Here is a 21,824-nt window from a genome sequence, read left to right on the forward strand (position 1 = left end):
TCATTCCTACTGACATAGTTCTCAAGATAAATTTACTCTTGGAAAAAAAAAAAAAAAAAAAAAAAATCTAAGGACACTCTCTTAGCTGCTACTTTTCCTGGGTTCACGGCTTAAAAAAGAGATAGGAGATCTAGGTGGTTTAATATTCATTGGCAGGCGGCACAGTCCTCCTCCAACCCTCAGAGCACACAACAAGAATTGTGCTTTCACTCCAGCAGGGCAATGTGCAAATATACAAACATAGCAAAGCTATATGCAGGGCTTGAGACAATATAGGAAATAATTTTTGACTTAAGTTATTTAGTTTCTAGAATGAGTTCTCTAGGCTACTCTCCTTAAATTTTCTTCCATTTGTCAATGCATTAGTACATTACTTGAGTATTTCTGGGCTTTATTTACTACATTCACTTTTAGGTCTGGAGCTGTATGCTGTTTTGCATATTAAAATGATGAAAAACACTTCAGTTTTATATAACACTATGGGTCAGAAGAAGATTTGAAACATTAAAGAATCTGTATGTTATATAGAATTATAGCCAATAACCAATAACTTGCGATGTTTCTATAAATACCAAAAAAACCCTGAAATAAAATATTCACATATGTTTAGCATTAGTGATGGTTATAATCCTCTATAACTTATTTATAGTTGGCACCAACCTGACTAGAATTCCATAAAACACATGAGCTCACTAGTTCAATGAATACTATAATTTTTACCTAGTAATTTTTTTTTTTTTTTTGATACAGAGTCTCGCTCCCAGGCTGGAGTGCGGTGGCTTGATTTCGGCTCACCACAACCTCTGTCTCCCAGGTTCAAGTGATTCTCCTGCCTTAGCTTTCTGAGCAGCTGGGATTACAGGCCATGCGCCACTATGTCCAGCTAATTTTTGTGTTTTTAGTAGAGATGCGGTTTCGCCATGTTGGCCAGGCTGGTCTCGAATTCCTGACCTCAGGTCATCTGCCAGCCTCTGTCTCCCAAAATGCTGGCATTACAGGCATGAGTCACTGTGCCCGGCCTAAAAAATATTGTTTAAATGCAAGTTAAATTGATTTTTGCTTCATGATTTTATAAATAAGCTAATGAAGTAGACATATGATTTGAAAATGCTGAAAGCACTCCAAGAAATATATTTATCCTAGTTTTTCCTGAGAGATGCTGAAATGCAGAGTTAAGTGAAAGAGTATCTGGTATCAAAATATCCCTTTAACAAGACTTTTGAATTACATTGGGTAATTTCTTAAATACAGAAGCACGTGGCTGTTAAATGCAAAGGCACTGTTTTCCCCAGTCATCCCAGGCACCGTGTCCTGTACCTCCATCTTCACTTTGTTGTCACCAAAGCACAGGTGCTGCAGGTAGGCCGCTGCATTTGCTTGAACAGATGGGAACTGGTGCTGAAGCATGTGAATGACCTCAGGCAACTCAGGATCACGCCAGGCAAACTCCCTACATGAGAAAAACATGGCTTCAGAAAGGAAGGCCCATCTTGTAAAAATACACTGAACAAAAACACTTGTTATGAGGGAAAAAAGCTCTGCTGAGATAAAAATGGGAAGTTACAAAAATCCTAAAAAATATGTACCTAAATAATTTTTTCCCCTGATGAACATATGCAGAAGCCTAGATGCTTACGATCTTAAAGAAATCATGACGCACAGATGCACAGAAAGAGATTCAGGAGAACAAAGAAAATTCTTAATGTAAGTAACTTTTCCACTCTAGTGCTCCTCCTCCTGGTTCTAATTTTATGTCTTTCTACCTATGTAAGAAATCTGCAGGTGCAAGGCACAGGTAAACACGTGCACTTTAGCGAAGTGAGATGTCATGCCTGAAGGGAGAGGAAGGGCTGGTGGTAACAGACAGAGCTGGCGTCAGCCTAGAAATCACAAACATTGTGTGCCTGAGGATTTTTAAGAAACAATGTTTATGGTTGCTCTTGAGTATAACACAGAAACACAGAAAACTATAAAAAAGAAAAAGTATTTGACCAGTCATCCTATATTCAGTATTACTGCTGACATTTCCTATTTTTCTATATATGTGTGCAAATGTGCACACATGTGTGGGTTTGGGATTTTTTCCGTAAAACTGGGTTATTATTAAATAGCAGTTAATATTTCATAAACCCCTATCCTGTGTCAGGCACTATTCCAGGCATTTTATATATATTTATTAATTTATCCTTACCGCAACCTTAAAGATGCGGATGTTGAGGCAGAAAGGCCATGTGACTGGCCACGTGGCTGTGAACAGTGGAGTGGTACTCTGCCTTCAGAGTTTGTGTCCTCCAACACTATGCTATACCATTTTTTTGGACAACGAATATATAATCATGCTATGTATACGTACTTTTATACTTTGCTTTTTTTCAGCTAACATCCATTTTCAGGATTTTCTAACGTCCAAATGACATTACGCCAATAAGATATTGGCATAGTGTTTGGAATTCTTGTTAAATGTAAGTCTGCTCTTTTATTATGTGAAGAGCGATTGTTAGAAAATGGCTTACAGAACAACAAATATACAGACTTTGATTACAGGAAAATGTTAGTTGTTTATTAAAAAAAGAATTCATACTGAGTAAACTTTTAAAATTATCTTTAAAATTAATGACCGAGTGATACTTCTCTTGCCTGGTTTTTGAAGCCTTAGAGTCTCTCTTGGTCTGGGAAGGCTCCATGTATTAACTTGTTAGACCACTGCAAAGGGGCTTGTCACCCCACACCTGTGTGCACACATGCATCCACACACACCCACCACACTCAGTGAATCCTTACTGTGCTACAGTGCTGGAGATACAAATACTGGATACGACATGATTCCATTGACAGGGTCTTCTAATGCCAAACTAAAAAGTTCCGTCTTAATACCAACAACAGGAGGAGTTATCCTTTATTGAGTTTACCTTTATCAGGCTTTGTGCCAAGAACTTTACATTCATTATCTCGTTTACCTTTACTGTTCCTCATGAGGTAAGCACTATTAAAATAACATTAGACACAGATAAGGAAATCAGGATTAGTAATTAGTGGTGGAGGTTAGTGAAACCCAGGTGGTCTATATGTGTGCCTACACATAAGGAATGAACGTTGTGAAGCAGGAGAGTGAGAGGATATGACATGGTCACATTTATACAGACGATAACTCTGGTGGCCAAGGAAAGAATGCCCTAGAATACAAAAAGATGGGTGTCATGCAGAGTATCCACTTTCCACACAGAAATCTACATAGCTGCTTGAAATGAAATAGACTTCTCTTTGATTTCTCTCTTTTCTTCATCTTCCCTCATGGAATCCATCAGCAAGTTCTGTTGACTATCTACAAAACATTTAACATATACCAAATCCATTCATTTTCTCCATTTTGCCCAGAGGAGTCTAACAGTTTCCTACACGTTCTCTCTGCTTCTAATATTATCCCCCCACCCCATCTGCACCCCCAATCCATTCTTTATACAGCAGCCAGATGATCTAAAAACTGAAGTCAGGTGTGAGATGGAGTTTCCGGCTTGGGGAACAGGTTGGATGATGACGTCATTAACAGACATTAAGAATATAGCCAATGCCAAGGAAGGCAAGATAACAGCATAAAAAGCACAGAATATGGAGTTAGATTGCCTGGGTTTCAGTCTTGGGTCCTTCAATTTCTGTGTGATTTTGAAAACCAATTAATTATTTGGAGCTTCAGTTTCCTCAACTGTAAAATAAGATCAATGAAACTAATATTTCAATCTTCACTGGTTGGTTGTAATGATTAAATGTGATGTTGAATACTAAAATATTTTACATATTTTTACTTCGGATACAGATGTTTTACTAATATTCATCGTCCCTAAAAAATGAGCTATTCCAAACAGATGAATTCCTAGTAACAAATAATTTTCCTTTTATATATTGAAACTATATCAATCATTTCTCATGAAAATCTGTCTAAAACCTATTATGTAAATCTCTGTTGTACTTAACAGAGTGCAAGAAGTATGATTTACTCTTTCTTTGATGACTCACAATCATTACAAATACACGTTTTTGTCCTCTTTAAATGGGACACTGAGGGTCAAGATTTCCTGACATCCCTGGGGCCAGACAGCCCCGAGGGTGGGCTCCTGCCAGAGCTGGGCAATTAGGCTTGCTTGGCTTCATCTCCAACCTTGATGTAAATTCAGTAGAAATTTACCCTGGAAAAACTGCTATCAATTTGTAGGCTGGCTGGCTGGCATCAATGCCTGCCAGGATTTGCTTCAGTAAAACCTAAGCTCAGACTTCTGTTTCTAGCCATGATAGAGTAACTCGTACTGGATTTTGCCCTCCCACTATAAACAATGATAAAAGTGAATTTAGCTAAATGTAGGAGAAAACTGTTTTTAGACCCTCGACAACAGGCAACACAAGAATATAATCCTTGAGAGGAGGGAAACATCGATGAGTCCCATGTTTACCTGGCTTTCTGCCGGGGGGCACTTTCTGGACCATGACACAGGAAGCTGAGGACAAGTAGTATGTGAGGGATTTAGTGAGCTGAGGCAGGGAGTGAGTGGAATTTGCAGGTGCTAAAGTGGTTATAATGTGCAAGGCAGAGTACTGAAGACAAGCAAGCTAAGCAGAGGTGATTCTCTGGGTTTGTGTGTGGACTATCTGCAAGTCCTCAGTTGTACCCTGAGCTGTAGGGCACATGCACAGGTCTGGTGGAGAGTGGCTGCTGCATGACTCAATGCTGAACAGGTACCAGTTGATGTGGACTCCCAGCCTAGTCAGAGCACAGACATCACTGAAAACCTTGGGAATTTAGTCAAGACTCCACAAAGGCCAAGTTTTAGGAGTAAGGACCATGTTCTAAGGTTTAAAAGAAATATGAACTAGACCTAACAATGAACAAAACCAATTTTGATGGGATTGAAAGGATCTACCAGTAATTTAGTTCTCTGCCACAATAAAACTCAGCATCCTAACAGGAGACAGCCTAATCCAGATTCTCTATAATGTATCATCTAGAACAGTCGGTATATAATTTAAAATGACTAAACATGAGAAGAATCAGAAACATATGACTTATAAATATGTAAAAAAGGAAACCAATAGAAACAGACCCAGAGACACCCCAGATGTTGAAATTATCAGAGGAAAAATTTTAAATGGTTATGTTAAATGTGTTCAAAGACTTAAAGCAAAAGATGTATATATGGAGTGAAGAGATGGAGAATCTCACAGGAACATGGACTATATAAAAGGAACCAAATTCAAGGATTAGAAATAAAAACAAATTTGCAAGGGCTTCACAATAGATTGTAGTCTATAGGACAAAGAAAACTAAATTTGAAGGCATCAATAAAAAATTTTGATTACAAGAATATAGGGAAAAAAGACTTAAAAAATGAAGACAGATTCAGTAATGTGTGAAATAATAAAGTGATCCTATGTGTTTAATTGGAGTCTTAGAAGGAGAGAAGAGAGTTTGGGGCAGAAAAGAAGCTTAAAGAATTAATCGTTGAAAACTCCCCAATTTTGACAAAAACATCAACCTACATTCCAAGAATCTCAGGGAACCCCAAGCAGGTTAAATGCAAAGAAAATTATATTTAGGTTCATCAGAATAAAACAGCTGAAAGCTAGAGAAAAATCTGAAAAGCAGCCAAAAAAAGATACATTACATAATGAGAAGAATACACATGATGTTTGCCTTATCAACAGAAACAACGGAGGTCTGAAGACAATGAATGACATCTTTTAAAGTACTGAAAGAAAAAAATCCACACCTGTAAATCCTGAACTGTATATCTAGCAAAAAAAATCCTTTAGAAAAAACAAGTGAAATATTTTCAGATAAACTGAAGCTGAGAGAATTTGTTACAAGCAGAAATGCAAGACAAGAAAGGTTAAAGGAAGTTCTTTCGGCCAAAGGGAAATGAGCTGAGATGGAAACGTGAATACACAGGAAATCTTTCATGTTACTCCTTTTAGAAGCATCATTGGTGTTATTAATAAATTTGGTTCCCAAGTAGATGACTATAAAAAAACTCATGGATTTCCTTTTATACAGTAAAGATCAATAAATTCCTCAGTCTTACAGAGAATTTTTCAGGGTAACCGTAATGTGGCATTAACAATAAAGGCTTACAAGTGAATAAAAATATTACTTCCAATTGCTATTTTCAAAACTAAAAATTAACAGCTGTCATGAGCTTTTAATTTTGGTTTAAATATTCAAACTTCAAAATCATCTGAATTCCAGTTTCAGCTAGAATAAATGCACCTACCAATATAATCACTTATTCACCTTACAAAATGCATTATCAGTAAAGTTTCACATAATCAAAGCTAGCCATAACAGTTTTATGCATTAGACTATGAAATTATCACACTATGAATAGCTGAGGTATATTATCATACATGAAGTCCTTGTTTATAGCGAATCAACTCATATTAGAGGTCAAAACTGAAGTCTTCAGGGACACATATTAAACTCAAAGCTCTCATCACACTTCACTGCCTTTCTAGGCGGCTATTATTTTCTCTTCAGGTCCAGTCAAGGGATGGTCTAAATTACCTACAATTCAAAAGCCTTTTGGAAATTTCTGCATCTATTTGGGTGTCTGAGGCCTTTGTCATTTTGAGGATTTGGAAAAACAAAATCAGTAAGAGTATTTCTGACAAGCTGTAGGTGTTATTAGACAAGTTATTATGACAAAAAGGTGGCAAATCAGGAATAGCAGAACCAAATGCATTTATAAAGCTTAAAGAATTTCAGGAATAAAAGTGAATAAGGGCAGTGGTTTTAGTGAAGCAGTGGATTTCCCACTCAACTTTAAAGTATCTTTAGTCATTTTGTTTTAATGACCAAAACCTCACTCATCATTTTAATTCACATTCATTAAAATAAGTTGGTAGGTTGCTAAAAATGAATTGATAATTACAACAATTTTCCAGTGAAGCAACTATTTGTGGGCGAACAGTGAATGAAATCTTGCATACACGCCTTAAAATAACACTAACGCTGCTTAAAATTTAGCAACAATTTCACTCTTTCAGAAATGAAAATTCCTTTAGTTTCAAAATATCTTTATTTCCTGAATATTTTAAATGGCTTTAAGGACAAGGTCAGTTTTTCAAAATCAATCAAGTATTAAATGACTCATATTATCTTAATAAAAAATGCCGTCTACAGGGCCAAACAAAATCAGGAGGAGGAAACGTCTACGATGTGCCAAATACTTTTTGCTTATTAGATAGAATTTCTTATAAAGACTATCTTCTCCTAAATGTCAGAAAGTTTTTTCAAAGAACCTGGTTAATAAAAGCATTATATATTGTTGACCACTATGATTCAAAACATATATAACACTGGTCTTTCTCTAGTTTGTAATAATCAAATCCATTTCTTGAAGCTGTTATCCAAGAAGTCGGTCAGGATAAGGGCAAAGGGAAAACTGATGCTTCAAAGCCTTGTTTAATTCTAAGAGGCTATTCCAGGTAGTTGTCTTGATGAAATACTTCAGTGATGAATGCTGCAGATATTCCCACGGATCTGTGCATTCTCTAACTTACTATTAAAGGATGGAAAGAAGGAAGCTATCTTTAAAATGAAATTAACCTCAATGACCTATATAGCTGGAATACAACTGGAAGTATTAATAGATATGGAATTAATGATAGTATAATAGACTTAGCAACTTAAAAAGAGTCAAAAGTGAGGAACTGGCTAACTCCTGCAATACTGTAGCCTTCTAGAGACTCCTAACTAGTACTCGCCTGGGGTCCTTCTGAATGCTGTCTATTGATGGGGATCTTGTGGTGCCATCATCAGCCGACACTACGTGCTGAAGCCTGTTATAATTGCACTCTTGCACTCGGTATTGTATAGGCCTGTAGGGCTCCGCGTAGGTAGCTGTTGTGTTCAGAGCATAATTATTTCTTTGGTATGTAAGGGTACTTCGTTGGCTGGATGTCCTTTGTAGATTTCCAATACCTACTAGAAAGTCAACATTTTGAAAAAGATTAGTATGTTCTCCATGAGATCACACTTTAATAAAAGGTAAAACATTTTTAATTTTAAGGATTATAGTTTTTGGCAATTATACAAATCGCACTTTTTTATTTTAAAATTCTACCTTATTAGTGCTAAAAAGGGTACTTAAGTTTTTAATGTACCTAAATATTTTGTTAATTTTATTAGCAAGAAAGAACAAAAGTGAAATTACAAATCTGCTTATATAATATGTTCATTGAGGTTCAGTAACAAAACTGAGAGAAACACAAGAATCTTAAAGACAGACAAAATACCAAAATTTATTAATTTCATTCTAGTGGTAAAAACAAGACTTCTTCAAATTTGTAAGTAATTAAAACTATCAAAATTTTAACACTTCATGTATACAGGTTACTTGTTTTATTCTACAGCAGTCCATCCTTACCTTTTGGTTTTGCTTTCCATGGCTTTAGTTACCTGTGGTCAATTGTTGTCCAAACATTTATCAAATGGAAAATTCCAGAAACAAGTAATTCATAAGTTTTAAATTGCACGCCATTCTTAATAACATGATGAAATCTGTGCCATTCGGCTGTGATCCCACTGGGATGTGAATAATCCCTTTGTCCAGTGTACCCATGCTATAGATGCTACTAGTCTGTTAGTCACTTAGCAGCTGTCTTGACTATTATATCTACTGTCTCAGTATTGCAGGGCTTGTGTTTAAACAACCCTTATTTTACTTAATTGTTCTATTTCATTATTTGTTATTCTTGCTAACTCTTACTGTGCCTGATTTATCAATTAAACTTTATCATATGAATGAATATATAGGAAAATATATAGTACATACAGGGTTCAGTACCATCTGCCATTTCAGGCATCCACTGATGGTCTTGGAACGTATTCCCCCTGGATACAGAGAGACTACCATACCTTTTATTTCTAGACCTGTGGATTGTAATAACACTGGAAAATCTACTTCACAAGAGGGAAAGAAGATTGATATATCAAATTATTCTACAGCTACTCCCCTAAATTATTGTATGATGCTATTATAAAGATACTATATACTGAATTTAAAATGACTTTCCTAATTATTGCAGTGGGTATCCCTCCAGTAACTGTATACATATCTTCTTGCAATTAAAAAGATTTTAAACAGTATCTATTTCTTAGTCTTATTAAAGGAATTCCTCAATTTACAGACATAAGGAAAAGCAAAATATTTTATTAACATCTATTAGAAATGGTACATTTTATTAGAAAATAAATCCCTCAGTGGATCAAACTGTCAGTTTCCTGCAAAGAACCAATTCAAATACAGTCTTCTCCGTTCTGGTGTTGAGATAGGTATTTCTCCTAGAGTTGTACCTTTGAGGGGTTATTATTGCTACCTAGGGTTCATTTGTAAGCATGTTAATGAATCTGATACCTCTTAAAAAAAAGAGTAGTGTTGAGACTCCATGAGCCAGCCGTGCAGCATGACCTGGCAGCTCACACCACCATGGGCTACAGCTTCTGCTCTACCAGCCTTGATGGTGTGGCATAAACATGAGGACTGGTGGTACAAGGGTGTGATGCTCCAGCTCCCTGCTTTTATAAATGTTGCTATTGAATCCTGCCCCAGTTTGAGTCCATCACAAGAGGTATCTATTTCACACTTTCCATTTAACTATTCAGAGAACATCCAACATTAAAAAAGGAGTAATGCCAAATACACTCGGGCTTCACGCTTGCTAAATCAAAGATGGCCAAGTAACTCAGTTATGGATTTTCTCCAAAAACTTATTTGGCAAAAGAATTACAAAGAAATATTCCAACAAGGCTTTCCTTTTGATATTGAATAGGCGTCCAACCTGGAGTCAGATTTACAGTTTTACAAACTTATTCCTGAACTAACAGTATAATCACTATGTTCATTGATTATATTGTACTAAGGTAAAAATATATCACCTACAAATAGGTACTAAATGAACCTGTTTTATTGCTTATTGATCTGCTGTCACAGCTGATTATCTGACAACCAAATGGACATCATGATTTCCTTCTAACAGGGAACCCAATCTCAATAAAACACTTCTACTGTGGAGCCTGTGAAATCAGGAAACCAGTAAACAGAACTGATGCCCACCTGAACCTGTACGATACAACGCCGTCTGCGATCCTTGGAGCTCCACAGTTCCATGGTTTGGGCTGCGGTACACTGGGCTGTAATAGGTCCTCCCCTCATATATAGGAGTAATGTGCAAGTCGGGAGACACGGCAGAACGAAGGTCTTGCCCAAGCTGACTGTGCTGACTAGCATAGGAACTCCGTAAGCCTAGAGGCACAAAAATTACATCATTAAGAACTGAGACAATCACAGTGAGGTTAAAAACATAAACCCTAATTAAAATCCTAACCCCTGTAATCCCAGCACTTTGGGAGGCAGAGGTGGGAGAATGGTTGAGCCCAGGAATTTGAGACAAGTCTGGGCAACAGAGTGAGACCCCATCTCTACAAAAAATAACTTTTTAAAAAATTAGTTGGGTATGGTGGTGTATGTCTGTGATCCCAGCTACTCAGGAGGCTGAGGCTGGAAGACTGCTTGAACCCAGAACGTCGAGGTTGCAGTGAGCCATGATCACACCACCGCACTCCAGCCTGGGTGACCAGGTGAGGCCCTGTCTCAAAATACATACATACATACATACATACGTAGATATATACTAAAAAAATCCTAACCAATAGGACCAAGTGTTAAGTGTAAACAGTAAAACTAGTAAGTTTTACCAAAGAGAAATGACACATGTGAAAAGGACTCCATATATATAATTTAAATACAACTTTCTCGGCTGGGCACGGTGGCTCATGCCTATAATCCCAGCACTTTGGGAGGCTGAGGAGGGTGGATCACAAGGTCAGGAGATTGAGACAATCTTGGCTAACATGGTGAAAACCCATCTCTATTAAAAATATCAAAAAAAAAAAAAAATTAGCCAGGCGTGGTGGCGGGCACCTGTAGTCCCAGCTACTTGGGAGGCTGAGGCAGGAGAATGGCGTGAACCTGGGAGGCGGAGCTTGCAGTGAGCCGAGATCCATCACTGCACTCCAGCCTGGGCGACAGAGCGAGACTCCATCTCAAAAACAAACAAACAAACAAAACACTTTCTCTTGGCAGCAAGATGAAAGGAGGTTTTCTAAGAAAAATAACAAAAAATTAAATGATTTGATACACTGAGATTCATCCTCCAATAAGCTATTTTATGATGGTGACCAAACAGAGAATGACCTATTATTATATCATTTTCACTTTAAGAGCTTTATACGAGCAGTGGTTCATGCTGCTCTCTTCCTACCCTGCGGACCTGCCAGTCTCATTTAGTGGACAATCAGCTTCTCTCTGGGTGCAAGGCCCACCATCTCACACCTCTTTGAATCCCAACATCTAACAGAATGCCTACATTATGTACTTGGTAAAGGTTGATGTTTAAAAGCTGTTTTGAAATGTCTATTAACTCACATATAATTTTTACAGAAGAACACTGGAAATTTTGTGCCTATAAGTTTTGTAATATTATCAGTGAACTAATATTATTATAAAATACTATTTATCATTATGTTTTTTCTTTCTTTAAAAAAAAAAATCAAACCCCAAAACTGTTGTTTTTATAAGAACTCACATACCAGATTCTTGTTTACCTTCTTTCTAGTATAAAGAAAAAACATAAAGTTAGTAGTACATGAACATTAAATCATTTTAAATATTTTGATTCAAACTGCTAATAACTAATGTTTACACATGGGACTCATGATAAAAAGGCATACTTCAAACCCAAACATTTCATTTTCTTAAAAAGACTGAATGAATATTTTCTATATTATTATGCTCAGAAGTGACTTGCATTATTAGTAAGTAGAGTCTGTCACTTGTAAAAATATCAATTAAGGGTATATCCCAAACATAAGAGAAAGCACAAACATATCTGAAGCCAGTCAGTATATATTTGCTTTTTAAAAAATGGCAAATCATTAACAAAATAAGTAATTATAAAAAGGTAAGACTGGCTGGGCACGGTGGCTCATGCCTGTAATTCCAGCACTTTGGGAGGCAGAGGCGGGCAGATCTCGAGGTCAGGAGTAACAAGCCTGGCCGAGGTGGCGAAACCCCAATTCTACTAAAAATACAAAAATTAGCCAGGCATGGTGGCAGGCGCCTGTAATCCCAGCTGAGACTGGGCAGAGAATTGCTTGAACCTGGGAGGCTAAGGCAGAAAATTGCTTGAACCTGGGAAGGGGGAGGTTGCAGTGAGCCAAGATCGTGCCACTGCACTACAGCCTGGGTGACAGAGTGAGACATGAGACTCCGTCTCAAAAAAAAAAAAAAAGATGGTTCCCATCCTGTTAGTTCAGTTAATCAAATCACAACTAAAAGCTAATGGGCCTGAATATGCGTGCTAATTATATGTTGCTTAGTGAGGAGAGGCAAGAAAGTTAATGCATCCATAAAGCTTCTAAAGTGAATGATTATTACCTACCCTGGACAGCAATGTGACACGGAAAGAAACTAAACGAATCAATGTGGGTTTTAGCTACTGGTTCCCCTCTTGCTATAATGAAGACCATAGGTTTATACAATCTTGTAACTGGGAGATTATCCAGCCAAACCTCATTTCAAAACCGAGGAAACAGAGTCCCAAAGGAAATGTGATTCGCCCCCACTGGAGAGCTACTTCCTTGCCCAGCTGGGAGGAAAGCACACGTCAGTGCTCTGTCATTATACATCCAATACTGGACACAGCTATCCCTCATGGAGCAATGGCATGTGGTGAGGAAAAGTCTGAACTCCACAGAGCCCTCTACAAACACCAGGTTAAAGAGGAAGGTAAGCCCACCAAGAAGGGGGCCATGGAAAACAACTTCAAAGATGACACTATGATTGCTATTGCAAAATTCTCTTTTGAGGATTTCAGCTTTTTAGTCACTGGCCAATTTTTTCTTCTTCTTTTTCTTCTTCTTCTTCTTATTTTTAGCAGAGTCTAAGCTCTTTCTTTATGGAGCCCATGAATACCTTAGACAAAAGTGCACAGTTTTTGCTAACAGGGACATAAAGCAGAAAGGTTAATGTACCTAGTGCTCAATAATCTTATCATTATGAGGTGCTGTTGTAACACCTAACAGAGCCACAGACACTCACAACTCAGTGCAAGGCACTGAGGATCACTGACACTTGGACAGAGCCAAGCCGGGGACTGGATGCTTCTGACATTGGTTGAGTCCTTATGCTCCCATCACTGCACTGGGATGTGAAATAAGACAAAGCATTCTGCATCACCATTACAATGTTATATTCTCATTCTCTAAGTATCTGGCTGGATTCTTCACTGGAATCCATGCAATCTGAAAGGTTTTGTAAACACTGACTATGATTTCATGAGAAAGGTAACAAAATGAGCTCTTTGCATTTAGAAATATAAAAAGTAACTGGCAGATGTTCACTCACTATAGGATCATTAGTAAATTGGAATTACTATGATGTGATAAGACTATAATGGGAAATAAAAGACTTAGAACTTTAGTGGGATGTAGCACTTTCTTGATATTAAGAATCCTTCTAAATAACACAATAATGTCTACTACTATTTTTGTTTACCCGCTCATGTGTTTAAAAACACATGTACACAGTCTTATAGATTAGCATTTAAAAAAATTACAGTAAATAGCCTCTGTAGATTAAGTAAAATGAATATGTATAGAGAGCTCACTATAACTTACTATTATTGAAACTGGAATTCAAATAATTATGTTCTATAATTGGTATTAGAAATAATTTTTTCAGGGCTGGGTGTGGTGGCTCACGTCTGTAATCCCAGCATTTTGGGAGGCCAAGGCGGGGAGATCACGAGGTCAAGAGATTGAGACTATCCTGGTCAACATGGTGAAACCCCGTCTCTACTAAAAATACAAAAATTAGGTGGGTGTAGTGGCGTGTGCCTTTAGCCCCAGCTACTCTGGAGGATGAGGCAGGAGAATCACTTGACCTGGGAAGTGGAAGTTGCAGTGAGCCGACAGCAAGCCACTGTACTCTAGCCTGGTGACAGAGTGAGACTCTGTCTCAAAAAAATATATATATAAATAAACAAAATTTCATAGGTATTCCCACAGATTAATTTTTAATAACATTACTTCCCCTTCCAAATAATGGAAAACACTGATATGCCACTGCATTATTTATCCAACAATACCTTCTATTTACAATTCCACAAATATATTAGTTTAGCTAGTATTATAGTGATTCCATGTGATTCAAAATCTTTATATTTATGGCATTAGAAATAAACATAAATTTATCTTTCAAAGATCGATTCTTTATCTCCTCTAAAGTTTTCTTGACATGCTATGATTATTCTGAAATGAGCATATTAGAGTATATATATACATATATATATGTCTGTAGTAGAAAGTTTGTGTCATCATTTAAATTATGATCACCAAATACCCAAGTCCCTGAATTTAGTATAAAACATTGCTTTAGGCTTATCAATTAGTAGGCTATTAATCCTTTGAAATTAAGAACACTTTGCTTCTTGAGAACAATGCAGTATTTCTAGAAAAAAATCACTGAGAGTCTAGGCCTAAAAAATAGACATTATATATATTTCTCCCCAAAACATAAAGTTTAATTTTACCTGCACTGTCAGAGAAACAGACTGTTTAAATCAGAGGAAATGAGCCCTCTTAGGGTTAAACATGGAGACAATAACTTATATGCTGGCTTCCTTCCTCCAGTCTTCTCTTTACTCTCTTATAAGCAGGAATTTCTGCATAACTGTTCTATACACACAGGGAGAATATGGAAGTCCTCAGAACTATTTATTTTCTAAGATTTCCTTGGGAGGTAGAATTTCATAAATGATTCCTACATCATTTTGCTGCATACTTTTCAGAGGCATTGCAGAAAATATCTAAGCCAAACATACTTCTTGGATGGATGAGTGAATAAGAGGTGGTTTCTCCACTAAGAATTTCTTTGAGCTCAAAAATCAAGTTCAATATAAATTCTCCAGGCAAAATTATTCAATCAGAAAAATCTCAAAAGGCTTAAACTTTCCTAGAAGCCATAAAAAGATACTAATTTTACTATGTAAAAATGTTAAACAGTTTTGTAAATTAAAACTAAAATGAAATAAAAAGACAAGTGACAAAATGGAAAAAATACTTGAGAAGCATATTATGAGGTGCTCTTATCTCTAGTAAAAAAAAGCTTTCACAAATTATAAAAATAGACAAAAGACTTGAACTTGTAGTTTAACAAAATGAAATAAAGCTGTTGATGAACATATGAAATCTTCAACCTCAGTCATAACTCAATAAAAGCCCTTTAAAAAATGAGGTACAGCTTTTTACCTATCAGATTAGCAAAGATGAAAAACTTGGAATATGCAGTGCTAGTGCAGTGTAGACAAGGTATAGAGAAACAGGCACTCAAACTACTGGCAGAAATATAAATCCGTGTGTAACCTTCTTAGAAGGCAATTCTAATTAATATCTCTCAAAGTAAAAATACACACATATTCTGATGCAGCAATTCTACTGGATCCCAGTTACCCTAGTACTTATGTGAAATATGCAGGAAGAACAATGTATACTATACTACATCATCTCTAATAGCTAAACATAACAAACAACCTAAATGTCCATTAGTAGGAAAATGACAAATAAATTGATATATCTATAAAAAATGAGTCCCATGCATCTATTAAGAATGAGGTAGAGCTCTTAAGACACAGTAAGTGAAAAGAACAAAGTATAGGAGATCTATATGACAGAATTCCATCAGTAGGAAACACAATGTGTGTGCAGATTTGCATAGATTGTGTGTATCTGTAAATGCAAAGAAACATGACTGGGTGAGGGTAAAAGGCTTTCACTCATTTCAATATCTTCCAGTATAGTTTTAATTTTTACCATTCGGTATATGTTACTTTTAAAATATAATTTAAAACACTACAGTTAAATTGCATTTTATTTAAAATAAGCAAATCTTTACATCATGTGGGAAACCCTTCATGAAAAACCCTGAAGTTGGAACAGCTGTATTAGGGATCTGGTGTCTTACTGCTTTCATAGGAGTGGCATGTAAAGGTAATTTATAAGCGCTTTGTGCATTTTCCATTAAAATGCCAAAGTCAAGTAGGCGATAAAATTCATATTCTAGTCTATACTACCGAAGTATTTCTAAAGAAAAAATTTAAACATTTAAATAGATATTCTGATACCACCTTTTAGCATAACTTTAGGGTATGTTTAGGGGTAGGCCTGGCCGGTAAAAAATATTTCATTAAAAAAAAGTCAACTGCTTAGAATTCCAACTAATACTTCTGAAATGCAAAAAAATGTACGTTTTAAACCCTAATATTTTGAGGGGGAAATATTACAAAAGAGTTGTATCCATTGCAAAATGATTCTATTGATATAAATGTATATAATTTCATGTATTAAGAATTACAGAGCCTGAAAGACAAGTTAACCTTAAGTTCAGTTTAAATTTTGAGATGAAAAACATGAATGAGCCCTTTCCACCTTTTCATTCTTTGTTTCAGCTTTAGTTACACAGAAGATTTTCTCACTGGGTTTTATGTAGCACTGTCACCTTGTACGCACCTGTCAGGCTGTCTGGCCTGGGTGGAACCATCCTCTCATAAATGTCATACTGCTGCTGTCCAAATTGCTCCATGTCATGAACAGTCCTTTGCAGTGAAGGTCCCAGATGCTGTGGTACGGCGGTCATCCCTGAGCGTTTGGGGGACGACGACCCCACCTGGCCTTGGGATGGGGAAGCTACTCGAGTCTGTGCATCCGTCAGGGTCAGTGGGGACCCCACTCTGGCGGTGGTTTGGTATTGAGGGGTTGGTCCGTTGGGATTGGAGGTCTGCCGGGAGGTGACTGACCCAATCCGCCGTATAGCTGTTGGGGAGGCGGGTCTCTGTGAGTACGGAGAGGCTGCCCGCACAGCAGGTAATGTGGTGGAGGAATATGCACTGGGGTTCAGAGGTCGGGGGTCGGTCACTGACGGAGAGCCAAATCCACTACCCAGAGAAGTTCTCAGTGACCCCCTTGAAGGAGACACGCCTGTGCTGATAACATAAGAAGGAGACTGTGCTCTAGATGGAACTGAACTAACTCTTCTCATGGCCCGATTGGCTACTGATGGCTGATGAAAGGGGGGAAAAAAGAGAATGGGTTTATCCAGGGTTTTGTGTTCATTGCCATTACAAAAGAAATACACATAGCTCTACAGAACGTGAGTCCACTATTTATTTTAGGCGTCTAAGTTTCTTTTCCTTTTTACGCTTTGAACCAGACATTAATTTTTCCTCATGGTGCTTCAGTTGTTTTACATTTTTTTTTTTTTTTGGTGGTTTAAACCAAATGCTAAAATTAACCCATAAAAAGAGATCTGAAGACATTTAATACTCCTTTTTATCTTTACATTTTTAACTATTGCCCATGCGTTTTTCACAGCACATAAAATGTTTTATTCTAAGTGTTACAAGTAATTCATGAGTGTGAAGGGGCACTGGAACAATGTACTTACTTCATTCTCTGTGAGGCAAAGTTTGGCCAAGGCAATGCATTTATGTAAAACAAAAATTTGAATATAATTTGAATATATCAGTCTAAATGTAGTTAGTGGAATATTTATTATTATTTTTCTTTATGGGTTGGTCCCATTAACAAAAGGAACATGTTCTTTCATTGTGGAATAAATGAACATTTGGATCAAGTGTGGGTCTGGCACTCTCCACTGTGAATTTACTTCGGGGAACAGCTTGGCTACACAGGTGCTCTAGGCAAATTTGTTGATTCCTTTAGATCAAGCATAGCTTCTCCTCACTTTACCCATTTCTTTTTATCTCTTCCGATCTATGAGTTCTTAGCTTTAGTTGGTGGATTTAAAGAGATGTAAAAAAAAAAAAAGGCACCCCAAAATCTATTCCAGCAGGAGGAATGGTCAAAGCCTCTGCTGGGTTCTTGGCCTAGCCAGCTGGAAAAGACTACGTTGGAAAATGAACATTTCTGCCATGGCTGATCCTACTATGAATCTGTTGATTCCTGCAATTACAGCAGGTGCTGGACACTGTTTTTGATGCTGTGCAATAATAAAAAGGAATGGCTGGGCTGGAGAAGGGGCCCAAGGGGAACAGGTATGGGAAAATGGAGAGCCAACTGAGAAATAAAAACAGACATTAGGGCTCCAGGTTAGAAGCTCAGAACCAGGCTGCTCTGTTATCTCCTTAGTGGTTGCTAGAGTCTAGCTGTCATCACTTTTAGGACGACAACCCACAACCACTTTTAGTTCGGGAGGTAAGGAAAGAAGTGGGGATCAGATAAGGGCTTGTATACCCTTAGAGGTCATACAAGGATGTCTGTTCTGCCTCCAGGCATCAAATGCAACTGGGCTGGCTGAAACACTTGCAGTGAGACCTCACCGTGTGCTCAAGTTCAACAATTTTGGGAAGGCAATAAGCAGTGGAGAAGACATGGGGAGGAAAGAGGATGGTAAACAAACAACAAGGCAAAGAAGATGGGGTTTAAAAATCAGTAGATAGCTAGAAAGTTAACAAGCATGATTGTGGTTGGGTGTGGTGGCTGACACCTATAATCCCAACACATTGGCAGACTGAGGAGGGAGGACTGCTTGAGGCCAGGAGTTCAACACCAGCCAGGGCAACATAGTGAGGCCCAGCCTCTACAAAAAACAAACAAACAAATTAGCTGGGCATGGTGGCATGTACCTGCAGTCTTAGCTACTCCAGGAGGCTGAGTCAGAAAGATCGCTTGAGCCCAGGGAATTGAGACTATAGTGAGCTATGATTGTGCCATACTGCACTCCAGCCTGGGTGACAGAGTGAGACCTTGTCTCTATTAATTAAGAAAAACAAAAGCATGATTGGGTGGTAATAGTGCTAACAAAATGCAAAGAGAATCCCACATGACTTGCAACTACCAAAATGAAGTGATAGTTGGTCCAGACAACTAGGAAATGTGTTGCCTAGACTACATGCAAATTAAGTCTCAGATGCCCCCTTGCAAACAATTCTTTAGCTCTAGTGAGAAAATCAACTTACTCTTAAAGAAAAGAGTGTTTACATGACCACTACTAAGGGCAATAAAATTTATATAGATACACTGCTTTTGAAAAGTGTGATTTCAGACCCGCTGACATAGAAATTCACCTAAGTAGATGAACTCCCATTAGCATTTAGTCCAGAGCTTCTCAAATTTTTCCACCAAAGCATCCCCAACAGCAAAGGAGTAAATGTATAATCTGAGGACCGGGGGTGCAGCCTGCAGTCGCTTGCCACATGCACAAGATTTCCCATTTTAGCTTGAAAAATTCATGTGCTATATTTGTGTTTAATACAAACATGTTTTAAATGACTTTGAAATTTCTCCTGAATTGCTCAGCAAAAGTGACAGAGTTGTATGATGTACCTCCGTGGGCACTGGGAACTGTGACCCATTGCTGTGTACCTGTAGAGCTTCCTGTATTGCAGTAGAAGAAGCACAGTGTCCTCCTAACTTATTTGATTATCTTGCTACTTTTCAGCTCCAAAGCAAGCACTGGGGTTTTGGGGTTCTGGCACAGATAGTTATCCTCACTGGTTACCACCATGCAGGACTCCTATTGCCTCTCTGAATCCTGGGACATGTTGGTGGACTGATGTGAATACAGTGGTAATGAGAAAGGAGCTAAAGAGTTTTTAGAAATACACATGCAATATATATTTTTTGCTATCAAGTTAGAGAACCCTCACTTAACAGAATGGATATGTTTCTATACAATACCTTTCTTTAAGCAGGAATATCTCTACTCTAGTAAAAGAAAAGAAATGTACTTTTGGGGAATAACTCCAGTGATGATGGTAATAGTCTTTGGTTAGAATGGGCAAATCCCATTTTATGCAGGTGTGGGAATAGCACTCTGCCCTCTGGAGCTGTTTAGAGCATATTTTAGCCCTAGTATTTTTAGGAACTCATAACCCCTCAGGGACCAAAACATTCCATCCAACCCTCTTACATTCCCCTTAGACTCTTCTCCTCATGCCAAACTTGTTGTTTCCAGAAGAATTACTCTACTGTGTCCAGGAACTAATCAGAATTCATCAGTGGAAGCTAACTCATAGAAACAAATACATTTAACATTGTATCTCAAATAGAATAAAATGATTTTACTATTTTATCCATTCTACAAAAATTGTACATATTGATTTCTAATAAGAAATACCTATAATAGATCTTCAACTAGGAGGGTATTTCTTTTTTTTTTCTTTTTTTGTTTTGAGACGGAGTCTCGCTCTGTCGCCCAGGCTGGAGTGCAGTGGTGCAATCTCGGCTCACTGCAACCTCCGCCTCCCAGGCTCAAGTGATTCTCCTGCCTCAGCCTCCCGAGTAGCTGAGATTACAGGCGCCCGCCACCACGCCCGGCTCATTTTTGTATTTTTAGTAGAGATGGGGTTTCACCATGTTGGTCAGACTGGTCTTGAACTCCTGACCTCAGGTGATCCACCCACCTCGGCCTCCCAAAATGCTGGGATTACAGGCGTGAGCCACTGCGCCCGGCCTCAGGGTATTTCTTTGCAGAGATCTTGATGTGTTCAGCTTACCTGAACCAGTGTTTGTCCTTCAGCTCTTGAATTCCTCACCACATGGTTGTTAGTTGATCCTATGAATGAATGCTGCTGTCTGTTGTCTGCCTTGCTCACATTCTGGCTGTTGTGGAAACTCCCTGCTTCCTGGTATCCGCTGTCAGAATAAGAATTCATTTGTGTTGAACTTCTTGAGTTACCCAATGATCCTGTAAGAATGAAACCAAGAAATATCTTTATTATACACACTTCTGACACTCACTTTCAAGAATAAAATCTTAAAAGCAAATCCAATACTTAAAAGATAACACAACAGACCCTCACTTTCATGAAGAGATGTCTGTTCTGGTGAATACAGGGTTCCTTGTTCTGGCTCTGTCCTGATGAGATAGTTGTTGGGATGGACAGCGTCAGAAACTCTAGGTTTGCTTACACCAGTATTTGGCACATCTGTAAGAAGAAAAGTTTAAACAGCTAAACATAATAATATTACATAAAAACTTGCTAAAAAAGGTTCAAATATTTGTCAATAGCATCTTAGAATCTATATACTAATACAAGGCTGTATTTTCAGATTATACAGCACATTTGACTCTTAACTATATGAATGTGCTCCATAAACTTATACTTCATTAATATATTTTGCTGAATTTATGGCCGGGCACGGTGGCTCAAGCCTGTAATCCCAGCACTTTGGGAGGCCGAGACGGGTGGATCACGAGGTCAGGAGATCGAGACCATCCTGGTCTACACGGTGAAACCCCATCTCTACTAAAAAATACAAAAAACTAGCCGGGCGAGATGGCGGGCGCCTGTAGTCCCAGCTACTCGGGAGGCTGAGGCAGGAGAATGGCGTAAACCCGGGAGGTGGAGCTTGCAGTGAGCCGAGATGGCGCCACTGCACTCCAGCCTGGGCGACAGAGCAAGACTCCGTTTCAAAAAAAAAAAAAAAAAAATTTTGCTGAATTTCATAAACATTGTTTGTTGTGATTATAAGTCTCAATATTAAGTCAAAATCTGAAAACTGATCCTGTTCCCCTTGGAAAACTGACCTCTCAGACACCTTCCTCCAAGGGATTAAAAGACTGAGAATGGAGACCAAGTATTTTAAGAAGGGTCCTCCATCTTATGAACAATTAAAAATGAAAAATTACACAACATTCATATTATTGAGCTTGGTGATGAAGCCTCTGAAGGTAGAGCACATTTTATGTTATATTTCA

General features: G+C 37.9%; 1 protein-coding gene across 4 annotated transcripts in view; it reads right to left on the reverse strand.

The window, feature by feature from the left end:
- The window catches only part of PKP4 (plakophilin 4), a 243,014-nt gene that overhangs the window by 39,711 nt on the left and 181,479 nt on the right, over positions 1-21,824 (reverse strand). The window contains exons 5-10 of one of the 4 annotated variants that reach the window (XM_011949180.1): positions 20,926-21,051; positions 20,620-20,810; positions 16,613-17,162; positions 10,101-10,289; positions 7,750-7,969; positions 1,318-1,450 (exon numbers count right to left, since the gene is read on the reverse strand). In XM_011949180.1, the coding sequence (XP_011804570.1) occupies positions 1,318-1,450; positions 7,750-7,969; positions 10,101-10,289; positions 16,613-17,162; positions 20,620-20,810; positions 20,926-21,051 (1,409 nt within the window). Of the gene's footprint in view, positions 1-1,317; positions 1,451-7,749; positions 7,970-10,100; positions 10,290-16,612; positions 17,163-20,619; positions 20,811-20,919; positions 21,052-21,824 lie in introns of all 4 variants that reach the window. The other 3 variants (XM_011949182.1, XM_011949179.1, XM_011949181.1) reach the window with 3 other exon arrangements.

This window comes from Colobus angolensis, unplaced genomic scaffold, assembly GCF_000951035.1.
Source record: "Colobus angolensis palliatus isolate OR3802 unplaced genomic scaffold, Cang.pa_1.0 Scaffold292, whole genome shotgun sequence".
In the NCBI taxonomy this organism is placed as follows: domain Eukaryota; kingdom Metazoa; phylum Chordata; class Mammalia; order Primates; family Cercopithecidae; genus Colobus; species Colobus angolensis.